Source organism: Toxorhynchites rutilus, chromosome 2, assembly GCF_029784135.1.
Source record: "Toxorhynchites rutilus septentrionalis strain SRP chromosome 2, ASM2978413v1, whole genome shotgun sequence".
Lineage (NCBI taxonomy): Eukaryota > Metazoa > Arthropoda > Insecta > Diptera > Culicidae > Toxorhynchites > Toxorhynchites rutilus.
In genome coordinates this window covers 5,866,314-5,892,399 of record NC_073745.1, presented here as the reverse complement: position 1 = coordinate 5,892,399, position 26,086 = coordinate 5,866,314, and the positions used below count along the sequence as shown (strand labels likewise).

The following is a 26,086-nucleotide window of genomic DNA, read 5'->3' as shown; positions in this document are numbered from 1 at the left end:
TAACTGTTCGTAAAATGTAGTTTTCTATTCTTGTTTTCAAGTACATTGAATGATTAGTTCACATCTTTTTGGATAATAACTAATAACTATGTTTTTTTCACTACGCTTTAAAGGGAATTACACTTTAGGCAGAAGTTAAAAATGTATATTTATGGAGAGTTAAGTCAACTGGAAAAAAATAAAAACTCGTAAATAAAATAATAGGCGCAAGCAGATCAGACTTCACATATCCGCTGTACTCATAATCTCAAATAGCTTCGTAAGCATCTTCGCAATATTCGGCACTAGATTTCATTTCATGCACAAATTCATCGACGTGACTTTTGCGTTTGCTGCGACGTCGTTCCTCTTTCGATTCATCTTTCTCTCGGCTTGATTTCTTCGATTTCTTGTGCTTACTGGTACGCTCTCTGTCTTTGTCCTTATCTTTGCTCTAAGACATAAGAAAAGACTCGTTTGATTTGTGCCTATCTGAAAAAATGAAAACATCGACTTACCTTCTTCCCACTTCCGCTTCCGCTACTGTTTAAACACGCTACCGAAACATTCGATCCAACGTCCTCTCCACCCTCGGGAGACCGACGTTCCTTCGTGTCCGGCGTCCAGCTTTCACTATCATTCAATGATCCGTCCGCATCTACCGCTACTTGTCTGGGTTTTTCACCTGAGGCATCCATCCGATCGATCTCTAGTTCAATGCTGGACAGAGAGAACGCTCTGTCTATGACGGCAGGATTCGGGGAAGGCGTTAGGCTGTCCTGTCGCAATGGATTCACTTTGGTGATTGGTGATTGGAAACTTGTTGGCCTTGGAAGCTGTGACTGCACGAGCTGAGGTTGATCAGCACCATCGCCTCCTAAGTCGTCATCGAACCGTGAAACCAACGGGTTGTGATGGTTTTCGTCCTCGCTGGAATGAAAAGGGTACATTATCTTCTCGCAGAAACTTCCAAAAGATCAATCATAGAAAAATAGGTTTGGGTGTCCATCATTTTCAAAAAGTAGAAGGGTAGAACTATGATTGTTCAGAACAGTTGTTTTTTTTAATGTAATTCTTTTCATTGTTCAGGTTCAGAAATTTGATAGTTTAACTCTTCCGTTCGTTATATGTACCCATCAGTGTTGCCACATTTCAATCTGTACCAGAGGAGTTGAAAATCTTTCTCATCTGTACTTTGTTCCAAAAATCTGTACCATCGAAAATATTTGTTTTATTATGCTTATTGATATTTTTTATTTATTGAAATTTTCGAGTTTACGCCACGATATTTAATTAATCTTTTGATCTCAAAATAACGTTCATCGTGTCGATGCTGAGCCGATTTCGAAGCTTATTTTTTATATTCAGAAAAAAATGCTCGACAGTTGCCGAGGAGTGAGGCATAGTGAGAACGTTACAAACAAGAAATCGAAGCGCCGAAAATTCGAGCGAACCGTCAATTTTTGTAGACATCCATTTCTTGTCCACCAATCCTGCACATGCTCTTTTCCCGAAAATACGATTTCCTTACGGAGTAATTTTATCTTTAGGGTACTGAATGGGATTTAACATTGCCGCAGAGCGTCGAATCAACAAAATCGAATCTATTTCTCATTTGCTTGATCATCTCCACGGAAAAACTGCGAGTATCGTAAAAAATGATTGTTCTGATAGTTTCTTCTGCTGCTATTCCAACCTAAAAACAGGAAGTGGGTTATATCTATGGTATGACCGCAAGGGTGACGTAGGACTATCGTTGATTTAGAGATCATTTGTTTGAAGTTGAATCTAAATCCATTCTGAATGTATGAATAAATGAATATTTGGGGGACTTCGAAAACGAGAGCGTTACGTTGGAGGCACAGGGTTTTATGCATCCAATATAGGATACGTAAAACCTTGTTCTGAAGAATAATCGTCAGAAGCTTTCCTGCTAACTGTACTTGATTAACAAATCACAAACCCAAATGTATTATATGGATATTTTATAGATAGAAAACATTCAAATAAACTCTTTCACATGAATGTATTTTTAAATTCCCAGAGGAACTTTCAGATTATTTTCCGGATCTTTCTCGATGCTGAATGGCATCCAAACGGAAAGAATTCCGTGCGTGTATGTGTGTGTGTAGCGGCTGCTTCGATGGTCACCTTCTCTTCTCTTGAAGGACGGCTTCTCTGTGCTCCATCACAGTTTCAAACAAACTGCTTGCGTTTCAGGGCAGATCTCGATCCTTCGCCGTCCAGCACCCTCAGCAACGATGTTGTCTTGTCGATGTCCTCACGAAAAATGAATGGATCTCACCACCAGAAAATCGCTTAAGTATGCTTTTTGTGTGTGATTGAATCGAGAGAAGGCGTGGTTTACGATGGCAATTTGGAAGGCAAATTAGAGGGGAATGAACTCTCTGGGCTCGGAACTTTCGGCGACTGAGCAATAATCGATTGCGGGCGCATACAATATTGGATACGGAAATATCCTATTGATGAGGAAGAATAATCTTCAGAAGCTATCCTGTTAATTACACTTGGTTGAAAAATTACAAAATCAAATGTGTTTGATCGCTGTGTTATATGGTTAGAAAACATTAAAATAAACCCTTTCACATGAATGTATTTTTAAATTCCCATAGGAACTGGCAGATTATTTTCCAGAAATGATTAGATCCTTCCGGAACATTCTCGATGCTGAATGGCATCCAAACGGGAAGAATTCCGCGCGTGTATGTGTAGCGGCTGCTTCGAGATCTTCCCGGGGAACCGTTTATGGCATCACTCTCCTCCTGATGGATTCCCTTCTGGCCTTAGGTGCACAAACAGGCTCTTGGTGACACCGTTCATCAGCGCTTTCATGATAAACGAAATTAGCTTCACCACAACAGCGACAACATGCTCCAATCGCTGTTCAATTAGAACTGAGTGGATTTCCGAGCGGCGCTCGCTTATATACCGATTGGTGATTTCAATAGCCTGCTTTGAAAGCAATTTTAAGACTATTGAAACAAGTTTTTGGATCAAAAAGTAACAAGTATAGAACGCGTAGACATTTTATCTTTCGAATGAAGTGTTTATCATACCATTTCGTTCAGTTGTTTAGGAGCTATTAACGCTCAAAATCTCGGTCTCCGGCGTAACGCTTTCGTTTTCGAAACTTTGGTTTTACACCCCGGTATAGAAATGAAAGACGTAGTCCTACGTCAAAAAGTCTTGCCGCTTTTCAAATGATCTTCAAATTTAATAGCATTGGACATTGAAACAACGTTAGATTCCTCGCAGAAATTGGTGAGAATAATCAAATAAAAATCTTTCAACTATTCGTATAGTATCGTGAATTCAGGTTTTTCATGTTTCTGGGGCAAAACCAGGTGTATGACACGATTATCCCTATCTCACTCTACCTACCGTCATCGCATATCTCACTATCCCTCTGATGTAAAAGTTCATCATCGACATCACGATATGTCAGATGGTGGTAAATTGGTAATTCGCGATGGTGTCGACGTTTGGTGGCGACTTCAAATTAGGGCCATAATTTGTGTCCCACACTCGTTGATGTAATCTCTATCAGATTAGAAGACACGAGGCCGGTTTTTAAATTTTAAAATTTGAATGAAAATTTTCACATCATGTTATTTAATTACTTGAAACACGTATTTCTGACTTTCATTAAACCATATGGCTATACAATTCCAAACGTGTTGCTGATTTTTTTTTATTATAATATAAAATTGTCTTCATAAACAATTTTCGTATGAGACTTTTTCACCACCTGCAAACAAAAATGTTTTTAATTCAAATAGAATGCTAATTTGATATAGAAAAGCTAATTTTCATTCATAATTTTAATTTTGAAAACGTTCATTCCGACTGAAAATCGGCTATTCGTTGACGCTCCCCTAAACTAGTAAACGAAGCACAATGCCGCCAACGCGGATCGCTGTTTTGAAGAAAACAAATACATTTGATGTTTGAGATGTTGGCACCAAAAACATGGCGGGTGTCATACAGCTGGGCAAAACACACCGTTCGACGCGAATTCAGACGATGCTTGTAAGGATTTTCGTCCTTATGAAACTGATCAATCATTGCATTGTAAATGCGTTCATGATCTGCAGCACCAAGCGATACTGCGGCGCAAAAGTCGTCATGTAGCTTCGTTCAAATGTAATAAATTTCACAAGCGGAAAAAATCTGTACCAATCTGTACTTTTTGACAAAAATCTATACTCTGTACTGTACAGAATCTGTACCAAAAATGACAAAAAAATCTGTACCATTCCAGATAAATATGTACGTGTGACATACACTGGTACCCAGAACCGTCAAACGGTTTGTAACCAGTGCCAAAAATATTCATGTTCTTCTTGAATGTCGTTAACCTTCCCTGTGGAACTTTTGCCGTCTCAACGTATGCATTAATTAGCGTCATTAGAGGCTGTCCACATACCACGTGGACAGAAAAAGCATTCCTTATACCCCTCCTCCTGTTGTCCACGTGGACATTCCTCCGGTTTTGAGGAAAAAATCAAGAAATTATATTTTGTTCGCTTAAATTTCATTTCAAGTTTATTTCGATTTTCTATTCCATTTTTTTATTGATAAAAATTATAGCCTTACCAATGGTAACGATTTGTCTTGAAATCTTAAATTTTTTATATAAAGGGTGTGTCACATCAAATTGCATCACGGAAAAAACGCTGTGGAAATTCGCCCAGTAGACCGATACTTTTGAAAATTTTAGACAGTAAAATAAAAACTATTAAACAACTTTTGGCATTTTCTTTTTATTCATATTTCGAGCCCAAGCCCGTATGCTCGCACCTTCCTCTTTACCCCGTCCATAAGGTTCTGTACAACGTCAGGTTGTAGTTTTTTTTGAACAGAAATCCATTTTCTCTTGAAGTCCGCCTATGATTTGACAACTTTTGGGTTCTTCCGGAGGTCCTGCTTCATAATCGCCCAATATTTCTCTATTGGGCGAAGCTCCGGCGCGTTGGGTGGGTCATTTCCTTTGGCACGAAGGTGACCCCGTTGGCTTCGTACTACTCCAACACGTCCTTTGAATATTTGGCACGAAGCGAGATCCGGCCAGAAGATGGTCGGGCCCTCGTGCTGCTTCAATAGTGGTAGTAAGCGCTTCTGTAGGCACTCCTTAAGGTAAACCTGCCCGTTTACCGTGCCGGTCATCACGAAGGGGGCGCTCCGCAAGAGCAGATCGCTTGCCACACCATGTACTTTTTGGCAAACTTGGATAGTTTCTGCTTGCGAATCTCCTCCGGAACGCTGAATTTCTCCTCTGCGGAGAAGAACAACAGGCCCGGCAGCTGACGAGAGTCCGCTTCGACGTAGGTTTCGTCGTCCATTACCAGGCAATGCGGCTTCGTCAGCAATTCGGTGTACAGCTTCCGGGCTCGCGTCTTCCCCACCATGTTTTGCCTTTCGTCGCGGTTAGGAGCCTTCTGAACCTTGTATGTACGCAGGCCCTCCCGCTGCTTGGTCCGCTGGACGAATGAACTTGACAAATTCAGCTTATTGGCGACATCCCGGACCGAACTTCTCGGATCACGTCTAAACTGCTTAACTACGCGCTTGTGATCTTTTTCACTGACGGAGCATCCATTTTGCCGTTCTTCACCTTCCGGTCGAGGGTTAGGTTCTCGAAGTATCGTTTTAGTACTCTGCTGACCGTGAATTGGACGATTCCCAGCATCTTACCGATGTCCCGATGTGACAACTCCGGATTCTCGAAATGAGTGCACAGGATTAATTCACGACGCTCTTTTTCGTTCGACGACATTTTCCCAAATTTACGAAAAATTGACAGTGAAGCATGGCCAACGTGATCTATACACTCTTCTCTGATTATAAGCGAAAGCTGAAGATATAATTCCTAAAAAGTCACAGGAAGGTCGTGTCCGAGACACAACCGCATAGTTGACGTAGGATTCCGTTAGACTATCTGTTGATTTTGGATATGTTTGAAGTATTACATCGTAAAACTCTTTGATAATGATTTGGTGGCCCTGAAAAGGGCCGTTTTGTTTGGGTGTTGGGTATTGTTTGTTAACTCCACCAGTGTTTACCGAGTGATGATGACAGAAGGATGGTAAACAGTCGTTGGATGGTGCGTATCAGATAAAAGATTCCGAAGTGGAACGAGATATGATGAAAAACTGCCTTTTGTGATCCTAGACGAGATGGCTCCTGTGTTGTGTATGGATGAAATAAATAAAAAAAACTCACCAATGTAATATAAGATAATTACCAATACCGAACACACTTATCAATTTTTCTTTAATATAGAGAAAACTTATTTGAAATGGAAAAGGTAATTTCCTTTTTTATTTTTTGCTTTCTGAGTGTTTCTCCAACCCAATGCGAATTTTAATTGGACAACAACACCTAATACTATATGTAGAGCATATGGGAAATCACTTTTTTTTTAAATCTTCACTTTTCCAATTTTTCTGCCGTATTAACTTTTCTTGGATGAAAATGAACACAACAAGCTTAAACCTAAAGACCCGTTCTCGAGCGGGAACAAACCTTGGTTATTATTTATGAAAATTGAAATAGATCGTTTCATATATCAAATCATATTCAACACAACTACCATATACAATTTTATACTCACACTTGTGCTAAATTTTTCACAATGAACAATTGAAATTGAAATATGAAATTTCACATGCTTATATTTGCAATGTCGATTTTCCCAGGCACCTCTGTTAAAGAACACATTTCTGTGGGAAAAAATCTCCCCCTACTTTCAAGTATTTGCAATGTTGATTTCCCCAGGCAGCTTGGTTTTGATGTCTCTGTTAGAGAATACATTTCGGTAGGAAGAAAAGTTCCCTCTACTTTCATGTATTTGCAATGTCGATTTCCCCCAGGCAGCTTGATTTTGATGTCTCTGTTAGGGAACACATTTCGGTAGGAACAAAAGCTCCCTCTACTTTCATGTATTTGCAATGCCGAAATTCTCCCAGGTAGCTTGGTTTTGATGTCTCTGTTAGGGACCCGCCGCATGTGTCGTCAATTTCGACCAATCAGAAGTGGGTATTTCCGTTAGGATTAGGATTTTTCAATTGTTCGATAGTTAGTTTCATGACAAATATTATTTTCTTCAATATAAAAAATTGTTAGGGAGTGCCGAGATCGATTCACGCAAAAATCTCATGAATCCATCATGAAACGACTAAGCAATAAGCATTAGAAATTGGACAATTTTCACGATGTGCTCGATTTTCGATTTTCAATTTGTACTCCAATATGTTCCCGAAAAACGTAATCCTACGTCAAAATTAAATTTCTACAGCGTTTTTTCCGTGATGCAATTTGATGTGACACACCCTTTATCGATTGTGAACTTCTTCCAACATTTTGAAATATCGATTGTGAACTTCTTTCTCGAGTATTTTTATCAAATTCTCGAGTATTATTATCAAAGCTGGCTCGCTGTTTGAGTTTTCGAAAAATCAGACAATGAAATCAAGCACTTTGTTTGAAAACAGAATTTTCTCGTCTAAACATCACTGACTTTCACTTTTAACAGGTTCGGTAGTGCCTGATGGCTATAATGAACCTAGTAAAAACAAAACATCTGCAGTATCATCGTGATCGATGATTCCGTTGACCTACAGCCCTTAATTGTTAAATCGTGCTAAATATTGTCCTGAAAAATTCGTGCCGATTCTAAGGAAAAAACCAATAGCATATTTTTGTAGACATACATCTTTTCTATCATAGATGCACCGTTTTTTCCTGAATATTTCAGCATCCTTCATGCAACTTGATAATTCCATCCTCTCAGTTGAAGTTCTTACATGAATCTTAACAGTTAATAGTTTGAAGATGCAATATCTGGTGAGTAAGGCGGGTGGAGTTTTAGAAGTGCCCTAGAAGCGTTCTGGATCGTTCATTTTAATACGTTCAGCTGCTAGCAGTACTTGTTGGAATTCATCGAAACTAGTTGCTTGGTAGAAGCACATGATACAGATTTTCTTCCAGTCGTACAAGACCCAGCCATAACTTTCTTCAAGCGAAAACCTGCTTCGGGGTTCCATTCACTTGCTAAGATTTTTTTTAACTCAACATTCTTGTGAATGATTTGCCCTTCTGAATTCGCTACAAATATGTTTATGAAACGAATCGCAGATTGAGATAAGTCCCTTCAAATGTTTTTCGGTAAAATAAACCCTTATTCCGGAATCCGAAATCGGGAATTAGCACAATGTTGCGTTCTTTAAGAGGATATTCTAGTCTAGAAATTTGAAAAACAAAATAATTTTTTTCTTCATATTTCTCTAATTCAGACATTTAAGAATATACCATAGAATAGACTTTTCGAAAATCTCAATATTTACCAAGTTATAGCCATTTTAGTAATGTAATATCTTATCTAGTACGGCCATAACAATTTACTTCAAACGCGTTTTTCTTGAAACATGTTTTTTCAAACTGGCTTACACGATATCTCAAATTAATATGCATAATCTATATTAATCTATATTTATATGAATACAATCTGTATGCATCTCTCTATCGCATAAACCCATAAACAATCATAATTTCGTAGCTTTACTATTTTAAAAAAGTCAAGAAACTTGAAAAAAATGTTTCAAACAGCATTTTTTTTCTTCAAATTTCCGCCATTTTGTCCAAAAACACGTTTTTGACTTGTCTGAGGATCATGCGATTGTGGCATCTTTACTGATTCAGAATCTGTTCGATTTGTTTGTTTCAGACAACCAGAAGGGCTGGAATCGTGTACGCCATGGCACAACTTTTTTTTGAACCAGCTTCTAATTATGTATATATTTTTTCCGTTCAATTTTTGTTTTATTGTTGAAAGATAGATAAACAAATAGTGATAAAATGGATGGGGAAAATACTCTTTTTTTTACTTTTGCGGAGCTCGAGAAAACGTCAGAAATTCGTGTCTTTATTCCCCTTAATCTGATCGAGTCAAATCCTATCGGATTGTGCAAATGTTGCAACCTTGAAATGCAGAATACAAAAGTTTATTTCGTTCGGATTGCGATATGTCAAACCCGATCGGGTTCCGTTATATGGGTTAATATGTAGTCCATGCATTGTAGCGTTTTTCGTGATGTTTCGTTTTTCATGAACGGTGATTTTCGACATCTGTAGCGAATTTACTAATTCATGTGCATCAAGGATTAATCTTTTCTTTGAATTAATCAGCAGTAGCAGCAACACAACTCAAAAGAAGCGTATTACAAAAATTACCAGACATTAATAAAGAACAACATCATTGCAAGAAATGAATCTCCAGAGATACGGCCCGTACAACTCATGCAAAAATTTGTTGTTCGTTTGAATGTTCAGAAATCCATGACGGTTCTCGAAAAAAAACTCTTTGTCATCAGGAGCAAAAGCTGAATTGAACCCGCACTTAAGTCGTGATTTTTTATACTACAAAAAATCCAACATTCTTTATGTTATTGGGTGTCTTTATCCTGACGGATTTAATGGCCCTCTATTACCGATTGGAATAAATTGATGGATCCTAGTTCATGTGCGTTACCTTCAGAATATACATTTCAGGAAAGAGGTTCAGTCATATGAAAAACATGGATGTTTGACCGAGCAGCACTCTCACGCAGTTCAGTCTTTTGACGTGGGACTACGTCTAACCGGAGTATATGGGGGGTAAAATGAAAACCTAAACGCAGAACATGCAGGAAAAAATGCAAGATTCCAAATGCTTATAAATCGAACATTTCTTACTGTATCGGAATGATGTTTGCATCAATTGATAGGGAATATTTCTACGCATCTATCGCAATTAATAAAATGTTATTTATCATTAGGTAAACAATTGAATAACTATAAAATGTTAAGCGATATCTAAACGCCCTAACTACTTTGTTTTGATTGGCCCGTTTTACAGTTTCCCCAACACAGCCATCATAACCAAGCAGCCTTGGCGAAATCGGCATTGCAAATACATGAAACTATGGGGATTTTTGTTCTCAACGAAATGTGTTCCCTAACACAGACTTCAAAACCAAGTAGTGTTGGAGAAATCGGCATTGCAAATACATGGAAGTTGGGGGTATTTTTGTTCCGACTGAAATGTGTTTCCCCAACACAGATTTCAAATCCATGGAGCGTGGGGAAATTGGCATTGCAAATGCATGTAAGTCGGGGGTATTTTAGTTCCGACTGAAATGTGTTTGCCTAACGCAGACTTCAAAACCAAGATGTCTGGGGAAACTCGGTTTTGCAAATAAATGCAAACTGCGAGTACTTTTGTACTCGCTTGCCTTTATGCAGACTAGAATATGTTTCCTGAACATGGTATAAGTTGAAGTTGTTGATTCATGCAAGCCGGGTGTACTTCTGCACCCGCATGTTTTTTGTTAACTCTGAAAAGTGTCTTCCTAACACGGATTACAAAAACGGGTACGACCACAACGCTTTGGCTCGGTTATTCAAGATTGCATTGAAGGATATGCCTTCATATCTTCTACTCATTGCATTACTGGCACTGAGTACCTGAAGTTCATCAAATCAAACAAATTCGCGGTTCGAGAAGTACGTGCACTTGCAGGGTGTCGACTACCTTGAAAATCCTTGAAAATCAGGGAATATCAGGGAATTAAAATAATGTCAGGAAAAATCAGGAAATATCAGGGAATTTCGACATCAAACTAGAAAAAAATAAATTCCGTCATTTAGAATTTTCATTATTGCAGTAATTAGAAAATTTTGATAACGTCAAATGCTAAGAAGATATAGCTAGGGCTTGATAAAATGAGCATCATGATGATGTTAGACTTTGCCACGAATTCTAAAGCTGAGAATTCGAGCTCGATGAAACTTCATAAGATATATTTTGTCATTGGTTTCGACGAGTCTTTGAACAAGACCACAAAGAGGCTGCAGTTGCATCTAAATATCAGATTTTGGGATGAAGAATAAATGGAGGTGGTAAATCGTTACATGTCGTCAATGTTCTTGGATCGTTCTCAAACATCAAAGCAGCTTTTAAAGAAGGTCTGGGAATTATATATTTGAACAAACCTACCAACGTGAATTGGTCATATTACGCGAGCTGTAACTAGAATTTTACAAAAAGGGAGAAAACTCTTGAATTTGGGTAGCTCCGGATTCATCAATAGATTGATGGATTAAAAAAACTCGCCAAAACTCACGACAGATTTGAAAAATTTGATTTGCCAAAATTCACGACAAAGAAATCTTGCGGAGCTCTGCTTTCGAAGCATTGATATACCCTTGATCTTGCTGTTATTGATTTCGATTTTAAAAAATAGCTGGAAAACGATTCGGGAAACTTTTGACTGTTGACTCTTGTGACCTTTTTAATATTTGACGGATTTTGAACGTATCAGTGGAGCTCCAGCAGACTTAGCACTAAAACAATATTGATAGCAAAAACAGCATCAAGTTTGGTCACTATGATCTGAAAATATCCGACTGGAGCATTTTTGGAAATGATAGGTTCACGGAACTTTTCAACCAAAATGGTCTTCTGTCTCTCGTTGAGAGAGTTTTCCCAGTAATACCGAATGTTTTAAGAAAACATTTGTGAGGAAACGGTTATGCTATGCGACATGTTTACGATGATATGCTTCATTTTGGAAGGATAGCATCAAAAAAAAAATGTTGAGCTAGTTAATTCAACGAGTTCAAAATTCTCATTCTCTTTATCTAAAAGACAAGGAAAGTTGAAAGAAATAAGGAAATTTTGAAAAATGCATAGGAGGCCGGAAGATTGCAAGAAAAAGTGTTTCGTAAAACCGTAACAGTTTCGTGAAATTGATCCGAATCAAAATGAAAATGACTGAGAACTAGTGTTTAAAGCTCCTTCATAAGAACTTTGAACTGTATTAATAAATCTATTTTTTTATCTCTTACGACACTTATCTGTCGTCGTTTAACTTATTTAAAAATCACAAACAATTTTCTCATTGGAAGATATCGATATTTCGATTGATTCGAAATATTCCGAACGACTTGATAACATTGCATTCTATATTCCGTTCGAGTTGTTATTGCATCTCGTTCGATCTGCTTCCCTTCGAACATTAAATGGGCAAAACGTTAGAAATAGGGAATGCGAAATTATAATTCGAACGAAATAACAGTTTCGAACAAAAGGCAAATCCGTCGGATAACAGAATAGCGCTGAATATCTTAGGAACTATAGCTAAAGTATTAGTAGAGAATTTGATTACTAGTCTACATCTGGAATTTTTTTGAAAAATTACTGGAAAATCAGGGAATATCAGGGAATTTTTCTTGGAAGTTTGAGTCGACACCCTGACTTGAGAGATGCAAACTTCAGAGGGAAATGTAAAATAAAATAATCGTTTGATAATTCTTCCGTTCACTTTTTTTTCTTCCTAGGTATCGTACCAAACGAAAAAGGACTGTCATTAAATTTACTGGTAACGAAGAACATAATCTATCACAATGCATGAATTGATCTTACATGACATTTATTCAATCTTTTTACTCACAAAGCAAATATATTGAATTCGATTGAATTCGGAAATTGTTTCATTCAAACAAAAATTAAATCAATACAAACAAATGATTGCTAAGCTAACCTAGTCCCACGTCAACTTTGCGGTTATATCATTGATATAACCCACCCATTTTTTTATTGATGAATACTGAGTACTCAGGGCGGGCGTGAAGTTCAAAAAATCGTGTAAATATAAAACAAATCTCATTCAATTTTGACTATTAACTGGAATGTTTTACTTTAAAAAATACTTAACGTGTCCACGTGGACATTATCAAAACCCGCTCCCCCCTCACTGTGGACAAGCGTGGACATTTTCGTAACCCCTACCCCCTTAAGTTATCCACGTGGTATATGGACAGCCCCCTAATAGTTAGTTGAGATTTCTTAAGCAAACTCTAGAATACGCCCGACCACAGTGCAAGTCGAAGGAAATTTCTCTGACGAAAAATCCCCCGGCCAGAACGGGAATCGAACCCGAACCCCCGGCATCATAATGTGAGACGCTAACCACTCGGCCACGGATGCACTGATTCATGTTCACGACATTCAAATACGGCGATTTCCAGCCTGCCTTGAGCTTGAGCTTGGGTAGACTGTACAATTCGTAGTTGCTCTCCGTGATTGACCTGAACCAACCAAATTGCACAAATAACACACAGAATGACGCTTGGGACTAGCAAATCATTCTCGTTGTGCAATTTTCGGTGATTCGAGCTTTAAATGGTCAATAACGACGCCGGCCACGTCCTTACAGTCACCAGACGAAGGGAAGGAATGTTAGTATGATAATCGCCGCCCGAAGGCCAGAAGGGTCGCCTCGATAGCCTGGTTCCCTAGCGATTATCATGGAAGGGATAGTTGTTAGTGGGAAAAGGGTAAACATCAGGATTCACTGTGGTAAGTGATGTGATTATGTAAACGCAATCTATTGAATGGAACTAAATTTTGAAAATCTCATATCTCAACACGCGGCAGAGATCTTTAGGTATCCTGAGAAGGAAAACTTGTAACATTAATTAGATTTTAAATTTTTCTGCACATATTTGTTATCGAAATCCAATCGCAACTGCGAAGTTTTAACTGTGGGGAAACCTGAGAAGGTAACCGAGAAAACTCATCTAGAAACAATCACCCTCAATTAGAGTATAAATTAACACACTAAAGCTACTATGTTCATACTAGTTCCATATTTTGGTTAAATTTAATGAACCTCTGTGCGAAAATGGGGCCACTCGAATCGTATGCAATCGCGAGAAGTAAACAGCTACACAGAATTGCACCGGTGCGGCTGTCAGTGTCCCCTCGCGCCACCCGAAATCGGCCAGACCAAGCGAACAAAATAGCTCGTCTCCTTACCTTAGCTATCGTACAATCAAACTAGAGATGTGCCATCCGCTCATGAGCTGTTCCGAAGAATCGACTCTTTGAAGTGAGTTGACGCGGAACAGCTCGCAAAAAAAATCAAACAGCTCTTCAGCTCACTTTGATGATGATGAAGGAGAGAAAAGAGCTGTAGAATTGAAGAGAGTGTGTGAGCTGTAAGATTCAAATGAACTGACCGTCTCTCGCTCTTCGTGTTAAGACATCAGTTTAGTTTCATTTGTCCCTCGTCTTTTCAACTGTTATATTCGCGTTGACGGCATTGAGCTTTGTTTACCAGTTTAGGGGGCGCCAAAAATAATAATTGGCTCTCAGGCAGAATGAACACGTTTTTAAAATTCAAATTATTAATGAAAATTAACTTCTGTGTATCAAATGAGTATTCTATTTCAATGAAAAACACTTTGTTTGCAGGCGGTGCAAAAATCTCATAAGATTTTTTTTTTTTTGAAGAAAACTTTCTATTGTAATGTAAAGCCTCAGTAAAAATGTCGGAAATGTTGTACTCGCCGAGTCTGTTGTAAATAATAGTCTGGAATACGTGTTTCAAGTAATTAATAATATGGTGTGAAAAATTTCATTTGAATTTTAACATTTTCAAACTGGCTCCGTGGCTATCGAGTTTTTGACCCAAATTGAAAGTCGGCTCTGACAACTGAGCTGAAGAGCTGTTCATAAAGAACAGCTCATCTAGATGAGCTGATATGATCAGAGCTGCTCATCATGATGAGCTGATTTGCACACCTCTAAATCAAACCATATGTACTCGGATTCAACATAACTGAACTCAAGGCTACGTTGACAGTGGATCCGAGCTCACACAAAAATTTGACTGCACAACTGACGAAAAAAAACAAACCACTCTGCCCGCTCGAAGCAGCAAATCCGAACAAAGCGAGGGAAAGCAATGCATCCACACCAATATCATTCAATGCAGCTGCAATCCCACGACCTTAACATCTCGTACGGCCAACTCTCGCACACAGTCGCATCCACTATCACAGTACACGAGAGTGTGTGTATGAACACTGAATCTGATTTTAAAATCCGAGTTCCTCGACCCTTTGAAAAAGAGGCTCAACATAGAATCGACGAGGAAAGACATTTGAAATTATAAAGTGCGATTCACATACAACATACACGTCACGTTCACGTCCCGTCACGTCACGATACGTCAATGATTCTACCATGCAGTTCTCATGAAAACATTCACATACACCAGCAACGTAACGACCCGTCAGCATACGTTCAACGAAAACGACCGGCAGGGTTTGTAGAAAAGAATAATTGACGGAGACGGACGGCTCGTTTGGTTTTTGTCTGGGTTTTGTGTCTCGGCTTTTGTTTTGATTTGGTTGTACAGTAATTTACATCTACATCGACATTAAGCTAATTGAACAGATCTGTGATGCAACACGTTTAATTAGACATTTTTACCTCTAGTTGGAGATTTTTGTAAACATTGAGTTCGGGGCCCAAATTATGGCCCCACATTGAAAGTCGCCACCAGTCGCAAATGTCCAATTACTGGTCAAAACCTACTCCAATGCGACACTGAGTGGTGCCTCAGCATATCGCTTTATAAGTAACTTACTGTACTTTTTATGCCAACATATCTCTTAGCTCCAAATTTCGAAGTGAAAATCATTCGCGACTAGTTGAAATAATTATTCCATTTATTATTATTGTTGCATAAGGGTCGGACTACGGGGTTTAAGCATTTAAATAATTGAATTCAATGTTTCTCATTGAATTTTTCAAAATTTAGAACTGATTCTAGGCATGCAGATTTGAAAGAGGGCATTGCAATTTAAAATTGTTGTAGGTGGCGACACCATGAATAAAATTCAATAAATCATTCGTTTGGCATTTGACGTGACGGTGCTGGTGGAAGCATTGACTGCATGTGTGAATTGGTGTAGACGTTGACGGAACGTAGACGTTCTTCTCCGTAACGTGCTATGTGAATCGCACATAATTCTGCAACCACCTTATTTGGAATCCAGAATTTAAAAAAAAACATAGTTTATAGTACAGCAGAAACTCGAAAAAAGAGAAAAAATAAATACAAATACATACAAACACATATACAAACATTTGCGAACAGTAGGGTTGAGTGACCAAATCCTTCTCCTCCATTTTCCAAGTCCTTCTGTATGCAGAGAATAATATTTTTTTGGCAACAATACAAGCTAATCACAATCTACACAAAGTACTTTAGATACGCAACATAAAGTGAATTCTGACAACTCCATAATGTGAGGCACATCCTGGAGTTCAGAGTCAGTCATTTCAAGATGAATTCAAATGGCAGCTTACATTGCAACTGCTGCAGCCCAGTTAACGAAACCGAACATTAGGACGCACTCGCTAGAGAGGATGATGAATCTCACTCTCCGGATCAATCCGCCACTCGCTCAGAAACACGCTACACATACACACACATCCGCCCGTCACCTCCACATATTCGAGTCACTGATTGCAGCGGGAACTCCTGTTTTGCCTATGATTGTACTCAAATCTGGAACCGTTAACACACAGCTGCTATATGAAATGAAATGAAATAAAATCTCTACCCACACCCACAGGAACCCACAATAAGTTAAATGTAATGTTTATAATATGTATGAGATAGGAATGAAAAATAAAACTTAGCTCGTATCCTCAGTCCAGCGATGTCAGCGCTTTCTTTCGATGTGATACGTTCACTACGGCGGTGCAAAAAAAAAACCAAAGAACATCTTCATACTCGTTAGCAACTCCAAATCAATCACATGAATCTAAGCAAAGATTTTCCCATAACATATATTTGTAACAGTCTTCCCGAAACCGATTACGCGACGATAAGAACACAACACGCATTTGAGAGCGCGAGAACTGAGAGAGACACGAAACCGAGAGCGTGACGAACAAGAGCACATTGCGAGAGTGCCGACAATCAGGAGCACAACGTTAGAGAAAATTCTAACTAAAGGCTGATATAGACGATGCCAGTCAGCGCTCCAGTTGAAGCATCCAGTGAATAGAGAACAGACACTCTGTTCAAGATAGAGGCCAATTACTTGTTCGATACTGGTACAAGTAACTTGGACAGAGTGTCTGTTCTCCGTTCACTGGACACCTCAACCAGAGCGCCGACTGGCATCGTCTAAATCAGCCTTAACAAATAATTACGAGCCGAAAAAAAAAATGGCTTCTCTCGATCTGATGTCACTTTTTATTTTTATCTCACTATAAAACATGGAATTCAACCGAATTTCACTGGTTTTCATTCCACTAGAACAATGTTCATCAGTTTCACTGGTCATGACACTTTAAAACGGCAGGAATCGCAAGCACATAAAGGTCAAAGCACGGAACGCAAAAACACACGTCCACTCCGGTACGCTACTCAACCCGAACTCAACGGCGATTTCCAGCCTGCCTTGTATCGAAAACTTACTGCTCAAGCGAGAGTCGATAAATATGAAACAATACTATCAATGAGCCTCAAGATGGAAGGAATCGTCTGCAGGAAGAAGACGAGGTCGCCGGAGCTCACGGAGGAGCAGATTGAGACGGTTAAATCACAGTGTCGGTGGATGACCAAAAAATACCGCGGGACGTCTTTCGTTCTGGACGACGGAAGCTATTTTCCGCTGTCCAAAACGCATATTCCAGGAATTGATAATTACTACTCCAGCGACAAGTCATCCACACCGCCTGAAGTGAAATACAAGTTCAAGCACAATTTTGAAAAAAAGGTTATGTTGTACATCGCCATTTCCGACTGGTGCATTTCAAAGCCTTGGTTTAAGCCGAGCGGTCTGGCAATCAACCAACAAATCTATCGAGAAGAGTGCCTCGATAAAATCCTGCTGCCGTTCCTGAACGAGCATCACGCGGATGGGAAGTACGTCTTCTGGCCGGACAAGGCGTCTTCCCATTACGCCAAGAAGATGCTGGCGTATCTTGAGGAGAAAAAGATACCGTTCGTGCCGAAAGATCGTAACCCAACAAACTTGCACCAGTGCCGCCCAATAGAGGATTTATTTGGCTCACTCAGTGCCCTAGTGTATAAAAACAATTGGAGGGCCAAGGACACGAAGCAACTGACTACAAGAATCCGGAATTGTATCCGGAAAATGGACGTAAATACCGTACAACGTTCTTGTGCGAGCATTGCGTCGAACAGCAGACCACGGCCCTTACTCAAACATTCACTGACATTTTTTTGAAGAAAATACATTATGTTATTAATAAAAAATACTGAAAGCGATGAGAAAAAAATAATTTATATGTGATTGAAAAAATTCTCATTTTTTATTTAACACCCGTTATGCGAAAAAATCGACCCTAAAATTTCAAAAAGTTACCCTATACAAAATGTTCACCACCTCGAAAAAACAGCCTATGCCAAATATCAGCTCAATCGGACTTAAGCGGCAAAGCGCTCAAAGTTTTGATTTTTTGATTCTCGAAAATCTTCCAAGGGGGGAGTAAACGGGGGGAGAAACGGAAAATCGATTTTTGACGTAGGACTACGTCTAACCGGAAGATATAGGGGGTGAAATGGAAATCTAGGCACTGAACAAGTAGGAAAAAATGCAAGATTTGGAACGCTTATAACTCGGGCATTTCTCAATAGATCGCAAAGGTGTTTGCATCAATTGATAGGAAATATATCTACGCATCTATCAAAACGAATAACATTTCATTTTTCTTGAGATAAACAATTGAATAATTGTGAAATATCAAGAATTGTCCAAACACACTATGTGCCCATTTTTGATTGGTCCATTTTGTGCTCCTCAAATCGTACCGACCAAAACGGGCAACCAGAGCAGCAGCGAAATAGAATGAAGCACGATTGGAAAGGAAAAAGAAAAAAAAAATGAACGAAACATTGGTCGCAGTCTCACACATACGTAATTCTCGAGTCAGCCAGTCAGCTTAAAATCCCCGCTCCGATGCCGTAACGATCATTCTCATCCAAACCATACACCACATCGTTTCGCATCACATCACATCAACAAACCAACATAAGCAGCCATGTCTGGACATGGCAAAGGAGCAAAGAAGCAAAGGAGGATCGCGACGATAAGAAAACCCGCATTCAGAACAGACCACAATCGGTTCCGTGGACACCAAGACAACAACAGGCAGTTGCATTGAGTGGCGAGTGGCAAACGCAATCGCAAAACGGCACCAGGTAGCAGAAGAGAAAAGTTTGTTCTTTATTCAAACTACTTTGGTGGCAAATCCAGAACAAGGCGGCATCGAGGGCGTTCGAAATGGTTTTTTTCAAAACCACGAGTATTGAGTTTTCTAAATTGGAACCATTCCATAAAACACGGCGCTTATCAGGGCCATTAAACCTTTCAAAAAAAGAGTTCACGAAATACAGTTGTATATAGAGGTGTGCAAATCAGCTCATCATGTTGAACAGCTCTGATCATATCAGCTCATCTAAATGAGCTCTTCTTTATGAACAGCTCTTCAGCTCAGTTGTCAGTGCCGACTTTCAATTTGGGTCCCAAACTCGATAGCCACGAAGCCAGTTTGAAAATGTTAAAATTCAAATGAAATTTTTCACACCATATTATTAATTACTTGAAACACGTATTCCAGACTATTTTTTACAACAGACTCGGCGAGTACAACATTTCCGACATTTTTACTGAGGCTTTACATTACAATAGAAAGTTTTCTTCAAAAAAAAAAAATCTTATGAGATTTTTGCACCGCCTGCAAACAAAGTGTTTTTCATTGAAATAGAATACTCATTTGATACACAGAAGTTAATTTTCATTAATAATTTGAATTTTAAAAACGTGTTCATTCTGCCTGAGAGCCAATTATTATTTTTGGCGCCCCCTAAACTGGTAAACAAAGCTCAATGCCGTCAACGCGAATATAACAGTTGAAAAGACGAGGGACAAATGAAACTAAACTGATGTCTTAACACGAAGAGCGAGAGACGGTCAGTTCATTTGAATCTTACAGCTCACACACTCTCTTCAATTCTACAGCTCTTTTCTCTCCTTCATCATCATCAAAGTGAGCTGAAGAGCTGTTTGATTTTTTTTGCGAGCTGTTCCGCGTCAACTCACTTCAAAAAGTCGATTCTTCGGAACAGCTCATGAGCGGATGGCACATCTCTAGTTGTATAACATGCATTCTAAAATAATATCCAAAATAATAATAAAACACAAATTGATTTTTTCATAATTTGTTTGCCAGGATATGATAAGTATGTGAATTTGTCAGTTGTTCTGAGTTTATTGATGGTTGTGGACTTTCGCAATTATTCAATTTTCACCAATTCTTAAATTGCCTCCAGACTGAAAGTACAGTAATTTACATTTATTACAACATTTAGCTAATTGGACGGACATGTAATGCAACATATTTGGTTGGACATTTTTGTAAACATAGAAATCGGGATCCAAATTATGATCCCACATTGAAAGTCGACACTGTACCACTGTCATCGCAGATGTTCAATTACAGGTTAAAATCGCTTCCAATGCGACACTGAGTGGTGCTTCGGCACGTCGCATTAAGTGTAATTTATGGTACAACATGTCACAATCTGGATGGGAAGTAATTTTCTAACTGTGAAAGCTGTGGTTTAGCCGGTTTAGCCGAACAAGATGAGGATATCGAGTGATAACAAAACAATAAACTTTTTAGATTAAAGATGATTTTGTGGTCCTGAAAAGGACCCTTTTTAGGGTTTGCTTCCGGATCAGCAGTCGGAAAACGCTCTTTACTTGGAGCAGGTATACTTCGTCACCGCTTTGGTACCTTCGGAAACCGCATGCAAGTTCACCGGGCAGCAACAGACTGATTGCGATCTGAATTTCCGACGCAGTAATGGTTGACCGCTTATTGTAGTGGATCAGACGCGGAGCTTCTGCTACGATACGCTCAAAGATGCATTGACGCTCATCACCTTTGATGAGAAACCGGTGTCGGAATGATCCTGATTCAGCACCTTATGATGTAGATAGCATATGATTCCTTCTCCTTCTTCTTGTCGGTTTCCGAAATATTCTTCTGCGCCGTGTCGAACTTTTTGGCGGCTTTTCCACTATTCCACTAGTCTTCGATGCCTTCGTGTTTGTTAGAAACAACTGCATGTGAATGCAACGAGCGAACAAATCGTAATGAATATATTTTTTTGCCATCGCTGCCTTTTAACGCTCATTCGTTCGTCTCGTTGGACTCGCCCCTTTGGCTGAGTCTGCCGATTTGTCTCTATCCTGTGAGTGTGTACCGCTAGAGTACAAAACGCGCGGACCCCAAAAAAAATCTCATTTTCTTTCAAGCCAGTGTGGTTGTATGGCATGGTTTAACATCGCATCGCATCACATCATAAAAACAAAACACAACACCAAAGGTTCTTTTCAGAACCACCAACATGTTCATAAAGAGTAAACAGTAAACTAATTCATTTTTCAGGTAGATAGGTAGGTATTCACGTAGGAGAACAAAATAAAACAATATATTTAAAATATATATTTAACAAAAGCTGTCCCCTTTGTATAGTCCTACGTCACTCCGGTTATGTCCCCGACATTACCCACCCGTCTTTTTTTCGATGACAAATGATGTCAGCTAGAAAAAAAAAATTTTGGCCTAAAATCGACCTTTTGGGATTTTTGGGACCAAAAAATCAAAACTTTGGGACCAAAAAATCAAATCAAATCATGTCCGATTGAGCTGAAATTTTGCACAGGTCATTTTTTGGACCAATAAACAAAATGTACATGGTCGGTTCTTTAAATTCGATAATTATTTTCTTTCCATACCTTCATTGCCTCTCAGGCATCTACCCGTTGCAAAATATTAGCTCATTCGGACTTTATTTAGGGTAACACGGGGTGATTTGGACCACCCCATTATCTCAAAAAGTACGGCTCATCTTGGATTTTTCATAATGTCATCTTCTTTCATTGATGAACCGTATGTAACTAACGTAAAAAAAAACTTTGGTAAAATTCAACAGGTGAAAGGAAACGGTAGCATGAACACATCAAGCACTTTGGTTGCCAAAAAATGTGAATTTTCCGATCGTGGTTTTAAGGGTTTTCTCTCTGATTAAACAAACTTTTCGCGTATTGTGCAGTAAAATTCTGTTCACCTACAGAAGAGGAACAATTTGATGCAGCGAAACTGTAAGTTTGAAAACAATAAACGAAATTAATTGCATTTTAATTTTTGCATGTTGTGTGGGGTGGCATGGACACATTGTTGTTGGTCCTACAGATTTGAGGTTTTTCTTTGGTCTAATTGATTCCAGATGCCGCTGAATTACAAAAAAAAAAGATGAGTAGACAACGTTGGAAGAAGGAGGAGCTTGAAAGAGCAAAGCAGGCCACCCAGAACGGATTTTATTCGACCAAGCATCGAAAGTGTTTGAAAATGCTCGAACAGTGAAAAAATCCATGCAGAATTCGAGATGGTCTCAATCCAATTTTTCTGGTCTGGAATCCGGCCAAGACACCTGGTATCGATCCCAGAACACTGTTACTGGTTGTAACATTATTCCGAAACACTTTACATAAACATAAGTATGTTTATGGTACCCCTAAATCATGTCCGATCGAGCTGAAACTTTGCACAGATATTTTTTTTTTGGCCAATAAACAAAATGTATATGGTCGGTTTTTGAAATTTGACATGACCATTTTCGCAGCCATCCTAATATAGATAGATAGATGATTCTCTGTGCTATAAAACTTTCCTCGGTTTGGTTTACTATCAAGCACTTTTCGTTGATAGAAAATTCTCTCTCCAAATTCTTCGACTGAGGGTTAAGCTCCATCCAAAAATTGCCCAGTCTTTGATCTTTCCTTCGATATGCAGATGATATAATTTTAACAGAAAACGTTGAACACAATTGTCCTTATTCATTTTTTATTTTATTAACACAAGCGCCAGGCAAATGCATTTTTATCGACGAATACTTCCAAGCATAACTCCATCTGTTTCATCGTTATATCCGGACAGTTGGAAATCACATCCGGGTTCATACACGTTAGGTAATAAGTGATAACATATGTCAAAGGTAATCGTATGGGCAAGTTCTTCTAAAATTAGCAGTAGAACTCACAACTGGTACGAAATATTAGGATCTTGATCGGAAATTTTGGCGGAGTCCCTTGCTGTTTTGATTGCGGATTTCGTCGCAAATTCAATGTCAATACTTCCAGGAAGCAGTAGATTGGTTTTTATGAGTTCAAGTTAGGATTTGGCGATATTGGATCGACATTTAGGTGATCCGTTTCGATTTCCGATTGTTTGGATCGATTCTTTGTATTCGAAAAAATTGCAAAAATCGATATTTTTCTTCCGATTTCTTCGATCCTAAATTTGTTTTGTGTAGATTTGATTCTATAAACATAATGTCCAAGTCAATCTGATTCTTCTAAAATTTCCTGTTCAAAGAAAAGACGGCTCTCATGTAGAATAAATAAATAAATTATAAGAAAGGCATTTGATCTCAATGATCGATTTTTTGGTACCGATTTAAGCAGTTTGGCTTTTGGAAAATCGATCTTTTTTTCAAAAAGCGCCCAATCCTAGTTTAAGTTCAACAAGCGATTTAGATTTCACTTTCAGTCGTTCGGGCTTCATAAACTTCTCCGTAACAGCTCTTACAAGTCCCGTTAGGTAATCGAGAAAGAAAGGAATCATCGGTGCCTCTGTCTGATATTCATGCAAACGCGATTTAATTGTCGATGTTGCCGTAACATAAAAAGTTGATTACGATCCCAACAACATTGGCGATAATCTCAAATACCTTTGACCGAAAAACTTATGCAAAACTCCGTTTAAAGTTTGGATGGCTTTCCTTAAGCTTATTCTCCTCCTGTTTCCTTACCTCGCCGATAAACAGTCCTAGGTGTGGTAGCGTTTGAACCTCTTACGGCCGTGTAATCTGCCCTTCTCAGAGGAATGTTTTTAAACAGATTGTACAATGCTCTTAAGAAGTCATCCAAATTCCATTGGGTTTTTCTCACCCCCTCCTTGGAAGAATTGTGAACCGTATGGAGTCCGCAGCTTCCAATGTTGAGAATTTCGTAGGACGGGTTTGATGTAAGTTCGTGAACCTCGCTTGGAAAACCCCTCCAACATTTTCCAGTTTACTGGGCCATCCATTGAACATTGACTTACTTCCTTCAACAGAACACTACTTTTTTATTTTCGCGTTAAAACACACACATTTAACATTTTAGAGCGCAGAAAAAGACCACTGAGCAAAAATCCCGACTTAGTGAACCAATTCCCGATTTTTTCCCGATGGATTTGGATTCCCGACTTTTTCTCGCTTTTCCCAAATGGGTGGCCACCCTGATAATATCCAAGTCTGTGTTTTACTCACCTTTCGGACTCCAACACCGCATTCGACTCTGGTAACCCTGCTGCGACATCTGATGCATCTTCCAGAAATGATTTATCCAGCATGCCACCATCGGGACAAAACTCGTCCACATTGCTAATCTTCCCGCCACCGGGTGATCCCAGAGCGACAAACCCATTTCCACTTTTGCCCTCGGACAGCATCGAACCCATTGTCGCACTTTTGGGAATGCGCAGCGCTTCCACTCCGGGCGAAACCTTTGTTGGTGTCGATGCGGCAAGCTTAGCCGCGGGGGAGACTAGTTTGGCAGTATTAACAGTGGAGGTCGAAGCGACCGCCAGGTGACTATTCTTGTCCGGGACGATGATGGGATGACCTCCGCCAAGAATGATACTCTTCGTCGGACGGGGAAGCACCTCCAAGGGGGTGTTCGGAGCGGAAGCAGATTGCTGGTGGGGTGATGTCGTCTCCTTGGCTTTCTTCCGACTAATTAGACTTTCTAGGAAGGTGGTGTAGTTGGACTCGTCAGACTTCTGTGAAACAAGAATTGGTTTTCAATGAAAGCTCGTATTGTTCTTACACTGCAATCTGTGAGTAAAATTCTCTATGCTTTTTACGTTTTACTCACCAGAAATTCATCGATCTCTAGCCGGCATATGTCCGCGTCTTGTTCGTTCTTCTTAAGTGACGCCTCGAGGGCACTTTTCTGCAGGTACAGGAATGGAATGCCGAAAAACTTGTGCAACAGCCTCAAGCCGAAGCCATTCCTCATGGAACTATCTCCGTATACAATCTCCGCCGATCGGGTCTGACTCAACTCTTCGATGAATCCCTGAATCTGATCCTTGCTGACCACCCGATGGTGTCCCATGTCACAGTGATTCCCTAGCAGCAACACCGGGATCTCAGCCGGCACCTTTGGCAGCTCTCTACAAACGTAGTCAAACGTCCAGGCTTTCGTTATATCCATCATCATGATGACGCAATGAGTACCCTTGTAAACATCGAGAAACTCCGCATCGAGCACGGGAATGTCTTCCACCTGTGAATCTGTATTCAGCTTAAGCACGCTTGTCTTCTGTTTGGATTTGCCACGATCCACAACATCCCAGACTTCCACTTTGACGATGTCATCCGTCGCTTTGAAGGACCACTGAATCGAGGCTACCTGTATCTGCTCGGTTGGATTGTATTGCTCGAGGAAGGCCTTCCCTTGCAAACGCTCCAGCAGACACGATTTACCAACGTTTCGATCGCCCTTGATGATCACTTTCACTGGAAAATATAGAATAAACAAATGAATCATAACCGCCCACAACAATGGCACGTCACGAGTCACGACTCACTGTTATATTGCACCCCACGGGAAAACTTTTTCCTGAGCGAATCGGACATCTGCTGACCGACAGATTCCGGAACACCAGCGGAACCAATCCCAGCGCCAACCGGATTGTCATTTTTTGCGGCTAGTTTCTTGAAGACAGAAAACATCCTTCACCTTTCGTGACAACGCAAACCGTGAAAGTTCAGCGAACAAAACAGCTTTCAGATTCTCACAAATAATCGATGATGTTTTCACGTAGTAGCCAAGTGTTGGAACGGTGTATTCTCCATTTGGTGGCCTCAATTCAAACGAGTTTCACTACCACCAGCGGACAAATGCAAACAACCAGAGTGCGTCGCCATAGCCCTCGCAGTGTTGCTACTGTCACTGATAAGAGAATTATGGAGATGTGACCGAAGATAGGATTTGTCCCAGAAGGCTGCGCTGTTACGGATGGAAACACAACCGAACAAATTAAGTATGATATATGAATATACACACAACACCCCCCGCTCCGTTGAGAATTTCA

The 26,086-nt window shown here is 39.6% G+C and overlaps 1 protein-coding gene across 1 annotated transcript; it reads right to left on the bottom strand.

The window, feature by feature from the left end:
• LOC129769380 (rab-like protein 6) lies at window positions 1–26,086 on the bottom strand. The gene is made up of 5 exons (XM_055771620.1): window positions 25,580–26,086; window positions 24,862–25,508; window positions 24,255–24,766; window positions 498–909; window positions 1–433 (listed from the first exon to the last, which is right to left on the bottom strand). The coding sequence occupies exons 1-5, from the start codon at window positions 25,722–25,724 to the stop codon at window positions 248–250; spliced, it is 1,902 nt and encodes a 633-aa protein (XP_055627595.1). The 5' UTR covers window positions 25,725–26,086; the 3' UTR covers window positions 1–247.